Below are 14,096 nucleotides of genomic sequence, written 5' to 3' on the forward strand. Positions count from 1 at the left end.
GCTTGTAGGATGGTGGAGTAGCTTTGTGAGCTGTGCACGCTTAAACCTTTAGTCAAGTCTTGATGGGAGAGTTTGAAACACTTATTTTGGTGACTTCCTGGAGGCGGGACCATTGTTGCTGTGGTGTTTTCTTAGTCTGTTCCTGTCACTCAGTTCTTCTCTTCTGTACAAACTGCTGTTGGAGGAAACAAGAGAAATCCTTTTTCCTAAGAAAGACTTAATTGGTAATAATAAGGAAGTTGAATTGAGAACTGTCTATTAAGGTATGTGGGGCACTGGTGGGGGAGGTCCTTACTAGGGTGAAGATGGATTGTGTTAATCTGAAATGTGAGTGATACTGATAGATGAAGGACTGATGAATCTGTTCCTTTTTGTACTAATAAGTTGTAGTTATTTTAGATGATCAAATGTTCATATGGATCTGTTCTAACAGCATTCCTTAATGAGTGAACAAGACCAGCCACAACACAATTTATTTTACATTTTTTTACATTTCACATTATGAATTAACTTTTTATCGTGTACTTCCAATTCAACTGCTGTAACCGCGATGTTTACACGTCAAAATATTACATCAACAACAATGTCCTCTTGCATTCAGCACTAACTTGTTTTATTTCATGTTGTCATGAAGATGGATTCAATCATATATATAATATATGTCACTCCGTTGGTGTTGTAGTTTATATTGTGTGAGGTGAACTCTGTGTGGAATATTGTGACTAAATTGCAGTTTGTTGTTATGGGTAATTGGGTTATTGCAGATGTGCATGCTGGAGTTGCTATTGTTGGTGAAAGCAGTCTTTTCCCAAATTCAGAATTTTTTTGTTGTTGTGCTTTTTAATAATGCAGCGTAATTCAGAAGGAATAGCTCTGGCAGCTATGTGGAAATATTGATACCAAATGATTTAATGTTTGCTATTGTGAGAGGGAGTCTCTTTAGACACAGCATTCCAGTCTTGTAGAATTTTTTGATTCAGACTAGTTTATGGACTTGTGAGAAATGTTTGAGAATGTGGATACAACATCGAGGACTTCTGGAAGTGCTGGTGAGGGATTTGTTCGGTATAGCAGGATGTCATCTGCATACAAACACATTTTATTGTGAAAGTCTTCTATTACTGCGATACGAGTGTTCTGTTGAATGGCGGCTGCTCTGGCAGACCGTCATGGTGAGAGTGGACATCCTTGTCTTCCGCCCTGCTGCAGTGTGAAGCGTTGAGAGGTGTGATCGTTGGTTTTAAAAAGAAGCTGCAGATGGTGAGTTAGAAAGAGTTTCAATCCTCTCAATGAATGACTCCCCAAAAGGTCATGGAAATAAAAGTCCAGTTGACTTTATCAAAGGCCTTTTCTGCTTCCAGTGATGTACTTATATTTCAGATGGTTACTCTGGGAGAGACCAATGATTGCAGAGACAGCGCATGTTGGTTGATGAGAGTCTGTCCGTAATGATACCCGTTTGGTCTGGATGGATTCATGGAAAAACGACTGATTGTGATCTGTTGGCTGGTGCTTTACTAATTATTTTCCGGTCACAGTTAATCAGGCTTATAGATCTATAGCTGGAGGTGAGGGGGGGTCTTTGTCAATAAGAGCTGTATTCATGTGTGTATGTATAGCATCTCATTATTTAATTTCATTGAAAATATTATATGTTTATGTTTTGACAGTTTGTAGAATTCTAGTGGGTAGTTTGAATGACTTTTAAAGACATCCTTTACTGTACTTTATGACTGTTTTATACATACCATAGTGGGACTTTTTGCAACATAATATACAATGACTTTTTTGACATACAAAAGCTATGGCAGTTTTTTTGATTTTTTTTTGGTGCTGGGATTGTTTTTGGAGGAATGCCTCGCTGAGGACTCAACTCGACTTCTGACTTAGAGAACCAGAAGGAGCCAGCATCCCCTTTGAAGAAACCCTTAAGTGTGGTAATATTGTGTTTGCTCGCAGCAGAGTGGACATTTGCCTCATTTGCCACCACAGAGCTCACTAAGTGAACGATTCAAAGGCGGTGAGATGTAGTCCTTGTAGCACACGGGCCCTGTAAGGACAAAAAGGTGAACATTTAAGGGGTTGTAAAGAGATGTCACGCCTTTTTTTATGGGTTTATCCGCTGACCTCCAGCAGCCAATCAGGTGGCAGGTTTGAAGACGACATTGGAAGGTCCGGGCTTCTCTAAGGAGGACGGGACAATGGGATTACACAGCGCGCACACACACACACACACACATACAAACAGCGGAGACACAGGGGAGAGGAGAAATTGATATTTGCGTGAGTGTGTGTGTTCATGCATGCCTTCCTGTATGTGTGGGAGGACCAAAGCATACAAGAGTGGGTAGTTGGTTGGAGGTGTGTTACTTTCAACATAGTGCAGTGTGTGTGTGTGTGTGTGTGTGCAGGCAGGTGGGTGGTAGCTTTTCAAAGAGCAGACCATTTAATTGAATTCTGTGCAGCTCCTTGTTATTCTAGTCATGACTGAGAGCCCGCTCCGTGTTGTCCCAGCAGTGTGGGAGGGCCAGCCGTACCTGCAAACACTGGCGGGTTTTGCACTCTGTGTGTGTGTGTGTGTGTGTGTGTGTGTGTGTGTGTGTGTGTGTGTGTGTGTGTGTGTGTGTGTGCGTGTGTGTGTGTGTGGAGACAGGGGTTGTGAGGTGATTGTGGTAGCGCTGGGGTTTTTCTAGCGCAACTCGAGTCCTGATGTGGTAACGAGGAGGGGAAGTGGTGAAAGTCAGCCCTGAACCTCACCCTGAAAAGAAAGCATGAAACTGCCTGAACATACTGTGTGTGTGTGTGTGTGTGTGAGTGAGTGAGTGAGTGTGTGTGTGTGTGTGTGTGTGTGTGTGTGTGTGTGGAGTGAAGAGTGAGAGAGTGTGATTTGAGAACAAGTTCACGTGAAGCTATCGACTCATTGTCCTTATTACAAAGCGACCCAAAGTGCACAGAAACGGGACAAAACAACACAGCCACCAACACACGCTCGCTCCAGCTCATGAAATGAATAGAGTCTCCGAGCAATTACAAGCTTAAACGATGATGCATAAATTTCATTTATAGATAGATTTCACCAGGGCTTATCTCTGAGAAACACTGTAATAGGATTCAGCTGGAAGGCAAGAGAAGAAAGATGTGTGTGTGTGTGTGTGTGTGTGTGTGTGTGTGTGTGTGTGTGTGTGTGTGTGTGTGTGTGCGTGTGCGAGCGCTTGGGAGAAGTGAAGCTTAATTTGTGATTGAGGTGATTGGTAAAAAGGTGACCAGGATTCCGGATAATGAATCCCCGCGAAAAACAAGGACACCTAAAACCTCAACATGAGCTAACGATTGGCTTCATATTACTGTAGCTGAAGGGTAATTCTCCAGGGAGATGTTTATGGTACGAGCTAAATACAGCACAATGACAATCCAATCAACCCTTTGGTGCACACACACACACACACACACACACACACACACACACACACACACACACACACACACACACAAGAGGATGTTCTCACTGACCTCCTCAATTGTTGACCCTGGAGTCCTTTGACCGCTGCAATTGGACACACACTTGTGTTTTGAGTGTCGGCTCTTTAAAATCAAAGGAACCAGATGACACGAGTTCCAAAGTGGCAGAAGCTTCAAGATCTGTAACGGTATTATTTGGTGGAATTTTAATGGAATGTCTTAAAGCAAGCCAGACGGGTAGCATAGACATTCCTTCGTGCTTTTCATAATGAGCAATCTGATTTCCATATTGAGTTAACCAACTACTTTTTGCCCCTCGAGCATAATGTTTAGTTAGGCTTCAAAACGTAAAAATACACAACAAGACACAACACACATTATGTTATGATTTGTTGCATAATATGGTTAATTATGTTTCATGTTATGTCATATTGTACGTTTTATTTTGATCCCAGCTCTGTGTTATGCTTTGTTATATTATGTTATGCTTAATGTGATGTGCACGTACTGTACACTGACCAATCTGTGGGCTCCTCAATTATTCATTCATGTGAAACTGAAATCAATAAGAAGTCCACTGATTGTTGGAATTCATTACATTTTAAAAGACACATTTTTTTATTTTATTCAAATTTATATTTCTTTCTCCAAATACCAAAATATTGTATAATCGTATCATAAAGAACTGATTCAACAAATGTATGAGGGGAACTCGTGTTTCCATTGTGACTCGAGTGCGTAATTGTTTGTTTGACATGCCCCCCCCCCCACCCCCTCACAGGTTACATGAGTAAATACATAGATTTTCAGATGAGCACGAGTTTATGCTGACCAGCAGGTTAAAATGGAGCTCTGAAACAGCAATTTGTCACATGAAGTGATATATTAACCCTCCCATTTACACACACGCACACACACACACACACACATAATGTCTCTGTGTACGTTCTGCTATTTAGTGGTTGAGTAAATGAACATGATATTTAAGTGACTGCTATTTCCTGAGAGCAGGCTTTTCTTTCCTCCTCCTCCTCCTCCTCCTCCTCCTCCTCCTCCCGGCTTTTCTCTAAATTTCCCCGGGGAGCTTGGCCCCCCCTGGGTTTGGCTCGGTGTCAGAGCCCCGGCAGCCATGATACTTCATCAGGCTTTTGCACCATTATTGGCAAGAGCACTCCATATCCTCTTAGCAGTTATAGCTTTTCAATTTTCCTTTGAAATGCTGAGCCCAGCAGAACATGTGGCAATATCTTGGCTTTTAAGTCGCGGCTTGGACTGACGGCCTGTAAAACGGCCCCCGCGTCACGGGCCACGCCGCCACGGGCCACACACTCTTTGACCTTTTTCGGAGTCTCAGAGCGGCGCCTTCGCGGCCACCGTTGGGGACGTTCCTAATAGGCACAATTACGCGAGGCCGTCGGAACAGTTTGACACAGTGGTGTTATGGCGTGAGCTGTCCTATAAAGCATTATTCCACCGGCAACACCCCCCCCCTTTTTTTTTCAAGTGTCTCCGGGGACCCATTCAACATGATGGCGGTCAAACCTCCGCTGTCACACAGTCTCCTGTGAGCTCAGGTAGTTAGGCCGACACACTGCTCCCACTCCATCCAGTCTGAATCCTGTCGCCTCACACCTGCTTTTCCTTTTAAAGACTTTAGTACTTTCCTGAACCCCCCCCCCCCCCCCCCATAGCTGGTGAAATATGTTCACCAGCTATTGTATCATTTTCAGCTCCTCAACAGACTATGGATTTTTAGTCCACGCCATTACTAATTAATGCTGGTGGAGTGGGCTGGGGGGGTCAACCCTCCTGGAAACCTAATCCTGATCAATAGGGTTGACCTTGGGCTGGGCTGAGAGGAGTGTTGTGACTGATCTGTCGCTGAGGCTTATGCGCAGGTCCTCGATTATTAACGTAGTTCAAAAGAGTAGCTTGATATTTGTTGGGACGTACGATTATCTGCTTTCTTTAGCTTTAGATGAGAGGACCGATACCACTCGTACAAAGTTTGTATGCTAAAGAAGAAGCTAGAGGAAAAGGGCTAAAGGAAGTAAGAAAAGGTTAGCTCAACCGCTAGCTGCTGGAAACAGCCTGTCGCTAGCTCTGTCCAAAAAAAGTATAAATACCTTTAAAAGCTGACGTTGTTTTTTTGGTCGGATGCAGTCACTTCCTGGAGTCTCAGTAACCAATAATTAGTGAGCTTTAGAGGTGCTAGTAACCTTCAGACAGAGCCCAGCTTGCTGTTTTCCCTGTTTCCAGTCTTTATGCTAAGCTAACCTTCATGTTTAGCACAATAATGTGAAAGTATTTCTTTAACCCTTTTGCTCCAATGACATTGGCTTTACTTCGTCATTGGTCATTTGGAGACAATTTAGCATAAAGCATTATCACACCATATTAGGAAGTATCTCATGTTTTATATGTTGGGTGTTTTGCATAACAAATATAAATAATAACAAAAATAATATTATATTCACACTATATTATTATTATCAATAACTGTATTATCTTGACAATAATCATATTATAGTAATATGTCATTAATAATTAAAATATATATATTTGTTGTTAAATGTTCCTTTAGTTCTTCAAAAAGTCTTTGAAGCAAAACAGAACAAAAACAAAGTTAAGTGTTTTTTGAACTTGTAAAGAAGCCAAAGAGTCTCCAGGACCCTCAAAAGTATCAATTATTATAATTCTAAATAATGTTCTGAATCTATTTCCCCCTCTTTATTTTATACAATGTTTTTCAATGTGGTCCTTTAATCCTAACTTAATTATTGCAGTACAAGTAACAATCTAATATCGTGTGATTCTAAAAACTCAACAATATCATCACAAACCCAGCAGCTTGTAATTGATGTATTTTATTGTGAGATGGGGAGTCATAAAAAAATGAACAAAAAAAAAGGAAAAAGAAAAATCACTATAAAAAGATGAGGGTGTTAAAAGGGGGAGGGGTATATAAAAGTGGGCGTGGTCTTGACACTGACAAAGTAACAAATGGCACAAATAAAAACACAAGAACAAATGTCAATATTATTTTGGCTTGGCAAAAAGGACAGTTTGTGTGGTTACGCGTAATCCTTCAATAAAACAGCACACACTCATGCTATTAGACATACGATTAGTTTTCAAAAGTTCAGTAGCTTCATATTAGAGAGGGGAAAGAAAACTAACATGAGAATGGATGCACAGAGGTCACAGGTTCCAATTTTCAGGCTTTCAGGGTTCGAGTCGTTTTCTCGCAAAACATCATTTTATTTGATCGAAAAACATACTTCAGTACGCTGGAGTCTCATATTTCCAGGCTCTTAGTTATTTGCCTTTGTTTTCCATACTAAAATATATTATCGTATTAATACAAACTACAGTCTTGTACACTACATCGTGTAATAAATAACCATAAAGAAATATAAAAAATAAGACACATAAATATAAAAGTTCTCTTTGACTAAACAGACATACCCATCTCCTTGGGGGTGGGGATAATACTGCCATAGTGGAAAACATACAGTACACACAAGGAACCAGAACATGAAACAACATAAGAGACAAAAAAATAATACTGACAGGTAAAAACATCGTTGAGTCCTGGGATTCATGTTTGCCTACATTTTGTTACCTGAAGAGACATCTGAGCGTTTCATGGTGTGTTAAACAAGTGCACTGAATGAGCTTTGAAAAGGCAGGACACAGTTAGCAATTACAACTCATACTTCATCATCCATTTGAACGCATGTGCATCATAACTCTTTTAGCTGCTCAGATTAGAACTAAAAAGCAACTTCTCTAAAATCTAGGGTACATGAATACGCGGTAGAACTAGCTCTACGCTCTCAGGTGTGGTGGCGAGCCAAAGTCAACAGTATTCCGGTTTATTGGTCGATCTGGGACCCGGCAATACCCGATCATAGCTGCTAAGATTCAATAGCAATATTCAATGGCACTTTTGATATGCATGTTTCTCTTGTTTAGTTTGATTCTGTTTGTTTTTTTGCATATGGCTCGAAGTAGGGGGTAGGCATAGGGAGGGCCAGACAGGTCTCTTGATCACCTTTCTGCTCGCTCTGAACACTTAAAGCAGTAGTTCCACATTTTAAGAAAATACTTTCTGGATGAGAATTAGATGAGAATAATACTACACACTTATCTGTCTGTAAATATGCAGCTGAAGCCAGGACATGATCAGCCTCGTTTAGCATAACTACTACACACTGGGGGCAAAAGTCAGACATAGTCCAGCATGCATCACTGCCACCTACTGGACTGGAGTGTGGAACAGTAGCTGGGCAGCTTTAGCAGTGTTAGCTTTAGCTTTATCTAGCCTTTTCCCCTCTGTTCTGGTCCTCATACAAAGCTAAACTTAGCTAAGCCAGGATAAACTAAGTTCAGCTAAGCTAAGTTCAGCAGCTGCTGGCTGTAGCTGTATAATTATCGGACACATATGTGGGTTCTTTTCATCTAACTCTCACAAAGAAAAGAACCAGTTTTATTTCCCAAAATGTCAAACTGTTAACTATAAAACACTGATCTGTAAAAGAAACTTTGACAACAATGAGTCTAAAAGGAAGTAAATGACTGAATAGACCCATCCGCTCTCCCTTGTTATTCTTCTTAAGGCTCACAATCCAATCAAAAGAATATCAAAAAAGAAATGTAATGCTAACATCTGCTAGCGTGATGGCGTGCTATATCTAGTGCGGTAATACTGAAGGGTGGACAACACAACTCAACTGCTCGATCCATAGGTAAACCAAGCCACTTGTAGTGCACAGGATTTGTCTTATTTTACGTCCAACTTAATAAAATACTGACTTTTTTTGTTTTGTTCATTGGCAATAAAAAGGTATAGAAATATCTCCCAACTGTACAGCTTTTAAAGGTTAAAATATGAGTGATAAAATTAGTAACACTGATAAAAAGAAATGACCCAAGGTGTTTTAGTAATAAAACATTATCTAAAACGTGTCGGCTCTAGCTTCCAAAGTCTGTATAATGCATTTCCTTCGTTTGTTAAAATTTGAGTTCGTCTTCATCTTTTTCTTTACAAATTGATTTTTTCGGACAGCAACAAACCGCTCTCCTGCGGAAAAGTCACTAGTATTTTTTTTCAGGCACACCTGGATTTCTACACAGTAGTGAACTGAAACGGACTGTCAGAGTGACCGGACATCATCTCCTGCGTTCTTCCTCCGCACGAGGAGGAATCTGATTGTGTCTCGTGGAGGAGTCGGATCCCTCTTTCAGTCAGTGTCTCCTTTCTCCTGCAGCGTCTGGTTCTGCTCTCCAGAAACCGTGTCTGTTTCGCCTCCACTCCCCTCTGTGACCTCCACCTCTGCTTTCCCCTCTTCCGTCACCCCTTCCTCTGCATCCATTGCCTCCTCTTCCTCCTCCTTGGCATCCTCCTCTTCCTGAATGCTCTCGAGCACCTCCTCCCGCCTTGAGTCAGCCTCCTCGTCTTGTTCTTTAGCCTCCATCACTGTCTTCTCCTCCTCTTCTCCGTCCTCCACCAATCCTCTCTCCATCTCCTCCTCATTCCTCTCCTCTCCTCCTGCTTCCACCAATTCGCTCTCCCTCTCCTCCTCTCCTCCTCCTTCCACCAATTCGCTCTCCCTCTCCTCCTCATTCCTCTCCTCCCCTCCTCCCCCCTCTACCAATTCTCTCTCTGTCTCCTCCTCATTCCTCTCCTCCCCTCCTCCTCCCTCCTCCAATACCATTTCCGTCTCCTCCTCATTCCTCTCTTCCTCCTCCTCCTCATCCCCTCCTTCGTCCCCTATCTGCACCACCTGGATGTCATCCATGTCCACCGCGCCCTCCTCCTCCTCCTCCTCGCTCTCCTCGTCCTCCCTTGCGCTGCTCCCTCGCTCGTCCAGGTCCAGCTGGGAGGGCGCCAGGAGCCGCTCCAGCCGGCTCAGTGCCTCCATCTCGGCCCGGGCCTCGGCGTCCTCCTCGGGGCTCTCCCGGCCTCCGCCTTGGCCCTGCGTCTCCTTCTTGCAGTAGGAGTAGCGGTGGTTCATGTGCTGGGAGTAGGAGCCCGAGTGTGAGAAGCGCTTGCCGCACTTGTCGCACTGGTACGGCTTCTCCCCCGAGTGGAGACGCATGTGTTCGATCAAGTGGTGCTTGTGTTTGAAGGCCTTGCTGCAGATGCCGCACTCGTGAGGTCGCTTCCCTGCGGAGGACAGAGACAATAAAATGTGCGTCAACATTTAGGAGTGAAAACACTTGAGTTAAAAAGGCACAGGCATGGGAGGAATAAACACTACCCCCCCCCCCCCCCCCCCCCCCCACATTGTTGCATGGAAGGCTGACAGACCCGAAACAGTAACTATCATCAGTGTATCCAAGGGGGACATTTCACAACAATACAGCAAAATCACAACAATTGTGCTCGCAAACCTTCAAGGAAACTTTATCCAGGCAGGGACCTGCTTCTCACCTAGGGATGAGGTCATTTGGAGCTGAAAACTACAGTTGCAAGCCAGGTATCGGAGTAAGAAAAAAAATATATAAACGCCTCTGAGAGCGTTGACCCGCACTTGGCCACGGAATCATCATCTTAGAGCAATGCAAATCACTACCAGAGCTCGCCTCTTGCAACACTCGGGGCTTCACATGAGAAGCTGGCAGTGCAGAGGTGGGGAGTTGGCGGAAAGAAATTCCCAGACCTCTTCTGCGCGTGTTGAGTAATACCTGCTGGAATGGAGGTGTCCACCCTTCTTTACGCTGCAGCTCAAAATCCCCCTTTCACTCGCACTCTGACTCATCTTTCCCAAGAACAGCAAGTGCTGGTGAGACAAGTTCCGGTTCAGATTTCTCTGTGATTTGTTTGGCTTGTGTTTGAGTGTGGGCCTGGGACACACATGAGAGGTCGTATTTACCTGTGTGTTCGTATTTGTGTCTCAGCAGCGAGCTGCTCTTCTGGAAGATCTTGTCGCACAGGTCGCAGCCGTACATGCCGCCGTCCGTCTTCTTCATCTTCTTCCGCGCGGGGCCCGAGTCGGAGTCGTTGTGCTCCTCCACGGTGGACACGCCCTCTGAGCCCGTGTCCTGCTTCTCCTCCTGGGGAATGTGAGAAATCACAGATGTATTCAAAATGTTTGGACGATGAATGACTCAGAAATGTACCAATACTAATGAACAACTTGTGTTATGGGTGAGCCATCTTTTCCTCGGCCCTGTTCCCTTACGAGCACACCTCCAGTTTCCTGCTGTCCCCGGGCTGGTAAAACTCATCTACTGATGCAGCGGAACAGGATGTGGGGCAATATTAAGGAGATGATATATACACAGAGCTCTTTCGTTTTACAAGGCAGGTCTATGCCAATCCACTTAACACCAAAGTATAATACAACAACAATAAATCAATGAGGCAGGCGGAGGTGTGCCGTTTAAACAGATTCCAGCAGATCAATAGGGGCTCTGCAGTAAAGTGCAGCCTCATGTCCTCTGGGTGACAGCCCGGGAAGATCACTCACACACCCGGAGAGATCTACATCCATCATTAGGCGTCTGCACAATGAAGAACTATTAAGGGCTATCATTTTTTAACAAAGGGCTGAATTCTGACGTTTCTATATATGACTTATTGATCACATTTTGGATGGTTTCACGCTATCTATCATGTCCTGGTGGATTTTGAACAATGAGAAGTAATGATCTGGACTGAGGGGTTTGACTGATCGCTCCTAGAGAGAGAAAAGACAACTTGATTCCAAACCACTTGCTTCTCAAAATGGCTACCGGATTAGTCACCGAGTTCTTTCAAACACTATCTGCTATCAACCAGTTGAGTCAAACCTGTTTGCTGTAGGCGACCACACTCCAGCAGCATCGTAGTGTAAAGGGAAACTGTACTGTCAGACCTGTGCCAATGAAACTAGGGTAACAAGACCTCTGAAATGCTGACGAGGCAAATAAAGCTGTGAGCATTTAAAAATAACATCCTCCCTTGTATACGGTAACTGAAGAGTAGAGACAAGTAATTAAAGTAATGTTTTGGTTTGCTTGTTAAGCTTTCTTGGCAAGAGTCAGATGAGAAGATTGATACCACTCTCCTGTCTGTACAGTAAATATAAAGCTACAGCCAGCCACTTAGCTTAGCACAAGACAGCTAGCCTGGCTTTGTCCAAAGGTAATAAAATCTGTCTACCAGCAGCTCTAAATCTCACTAATTAAAGAGCTATGCTTTGTTTAGAATATCCACTGATTGCCAAGTAATCTCAAATGAATCCATTAGGCATCTATCCATAAAACTATAATGAAACGTTTTCTTTTCTACTGCTCTTTTTCTATGCATCGAACAAACACGTTAATTATGACATTAGTGAGCTTTAGAGGTGCCGGTTGGTTGAACTTTGGCCAAAGCCCGGCTTGCTGTTTCCCCCTGTTTTCAGTCTTTATGCTAAGCTACATGTAAGCTGACTGTCTGCTGTCTGTAGCTTGATGTTTAACATACAAATATGAGAGTAGTACCTTCTCATATAACTCACAGCAAGGAAGCAAATCAGCATATTTTCCAAAATGTCAAACTATGCGTTTAACAAAGACAGGGACGCTCAACTGTTGCTAATCTGGGGGAAGAAATGATTGCACACCTTCACTCCGTTGAGGTGGATGGTTTCCTGCATCTCGGTCCCAGCAGGGCTGCTTGCTGTAGTGGTATAGGTGTAAGCCAGCTGGGGGATCAGGATAGTATGTTTGCTGTTAGTGGCGAGTGCCCGTAGGCATTGCATTGTGGTCACAATGTCGAGGGGTTTGGCACCTAGCTGGCTGGCGTACAGTGCGATGGGGCTGACGCCCATGGCTGAGAGTGGCGATGCCTCTTTCTTTGTGCAAGTTAAGTTTAGGGGTTCATCCACATTGGTAGAGCCGGAGGAAGGGGAGGGGTAAACGCGGGCTTTAGCCACCACTCTCTCCACTTCCTCTCTAGCGGGCTTTGGCAGCGACAGGTCTAGGGGTCCCTCAGTGCTCTGGGGAGGCGGGGCTGGGATGGGACCGCCAGCTGTCAGGTTTAGTGGTGAGGGAGAGGCCGGCGTGCTGTGAGTGCCGTTGACCTCCGCTGGGGTGGCTTGTGTCGGGCTGCCCTGGGTCCCGGAAGGGCTCATATTGGCCGTGTCCTTCCCTGGGACCAGAGACACCACGCTGCTAGCTTCACAGGTGTCCTCCTCCTCCGAGGGAGGTGTTGGGGCACCCAGTGATATCTGACCCTCCTGCATTTTGTCAAACCACTTCTTAACCACATGGGTTGGCAGGCTGACTGAGTCAGAGATCTTCGCCAGCTCGTCCTTAGTGGGCTCTGCATTTAAAGCAAAGTAGGCCTTGAGCAGGGACAAGAGGTTCTTGGGCTGGTTACAGAGACCTCCCTCTGACAGCAAGGCAGCGACAGCAGACTCAGACTTATCCAGGCCCGCTCCATTCAGCCTGAGGCCGTCCTTCTTGCAGTGCTTGAGGGCATGGAGTGCTTCCAGCCCACCGGGACAGTTATCACACAGGAGACAAGTTTTAGTGGTCTTTTCCTCTTTTTCTTTAGTTTCATTGGGCCTGGCTCCCCTGATGGTTAGATCCTCGGGGAGTTTCTGGGACTTAAAGGTGTCAGTGGTGGTCTGGCCTGGTGAGGTGGGCTCAGGCTCTTTCTTCAGGTTATGGGCAATGAGCTGGCCCTGGCTGGGGTCCAAACTGTAGTTTATAATGATTTTTGCATTTCCATCCTGGCCCACAATGGGCAGACTGATGGCTGAGATGAGTTGCTGCTGTGCGGGATGGAGCATTCCAGTGGTTAACCCCGAGTTCCCCTGGCCTTTGGCATTGCTTTCCAGCACCTGACGAATGACATTACCGTCCACGGCCACTTTGAGAGCATTCTGCAGGTCTGCCAGGTTGATGCTGATGGGAGACACCAGCCCCACAGTGGGCAGGACCACGGCCTGCACTGTGCCCTGCAGAGAAGCTGCAGCACCTCCATTGAAAACCCCACCGTTCATAGCGGCCATGGCTGAGGATGTTATCAACGTCGGCTTGTACTCGTAGTCCACTGGCTCGGTCTTGATCTGATTGAGTGGCAGCTGCTCCTGCAGGGGCTTGCTGTGCTCCAGCTTCTCCCTGATCTGGGTGCGGAGGGCCGAGGGTGACGTGGGCAGCGCCGGCGACGGACCCTGGGTCTGGGTTTTGGCGTTCCCCGAGCGCGGTCTGCCGTTGACTGAGATGACGCTGATGCACTTCTTACTGCTGATGTGGGAGCTGTATGAGCCCGAGTGGGAAAAGCGCTTCTTGCAGTTGGAGCACTCGTAGGGTTTCTCTCCTGAATAAAACCATGATGTGTACAACAGAGAGAAAGGAAGGGAGGGGGGAAACAGATTTCCATTAGTGAATGAAGCTAAATGAGCGAGCTAGGCTATGAGCAGTGCGGTAGGAAAAAGCTCTAATGCATTTCAATGGTGCTTAAACGCTGATGTAATGGCACCGTTGGGAAATGCCCCTCTCTAATTGCTGTCCCATAATGCCAAAAGAAACACAATTATGGCACATTAAGGAAGAGCACACGAGGACTGAAACACAATGAAGGACATCTAAATACAGGGAATTGGCAAAAACATAAATAAAACATAAATATTGGTATAATGGAAACATCTGTGGCC

General features: G+C 44.9%; 1 protein-coding gene across 1 annotated transcript in view; it reads right to left on the reverse strand.

The window, feature by feature from the left end:
* Window positions 1–6,310: 6,310 nt before the first annotated feature.
* zeb1b (zinc finger E-box binding homeobox 1b) overlaps window positions 6,311–14,096 on the reverse strand; it is a 48,433-nt gene continuing 40,647 nt past the window's right edge. The window contains exons 6-8 of the mRNA XM_076085418.1: window positions 12,057–13,759; window positions 10,341–10,521; window positions 6,311–9,631 (exon numbers count right to left, since the gene is read on the reverse strand). Coding sequence (XP_075941533.1) covers window positions 8,706–9,631; window positions 10,341–10,521; window positions 12,057–13,759 — 2,810 coding nt within the window. The 3' untranslated portion in view covers window positions 6,311–8,705. The remainder of the gene's footprint in view (window positions 9,632–10,340; window positions 10,522–12,056; window positions 13,760–14,096) is intronic.

The sequence above is a fragment of the Anarhichas minor genome, unplaced genomic scaffold (assembly GCF_050575085.1).
Source record: "Anarhichas minor isolate MPS153535 unplaced genomic scaffold, ASM5057508v1 ptg000155l, whole genome shotgun sequence".
Classification (NCBI taxonomy): domain Eukaryota; kingdom Metazoa; phylum Chordata; class Actinopteri; order Perciformes; family Anarhichadidae; genus Anarhichas; species Anarhichas minor.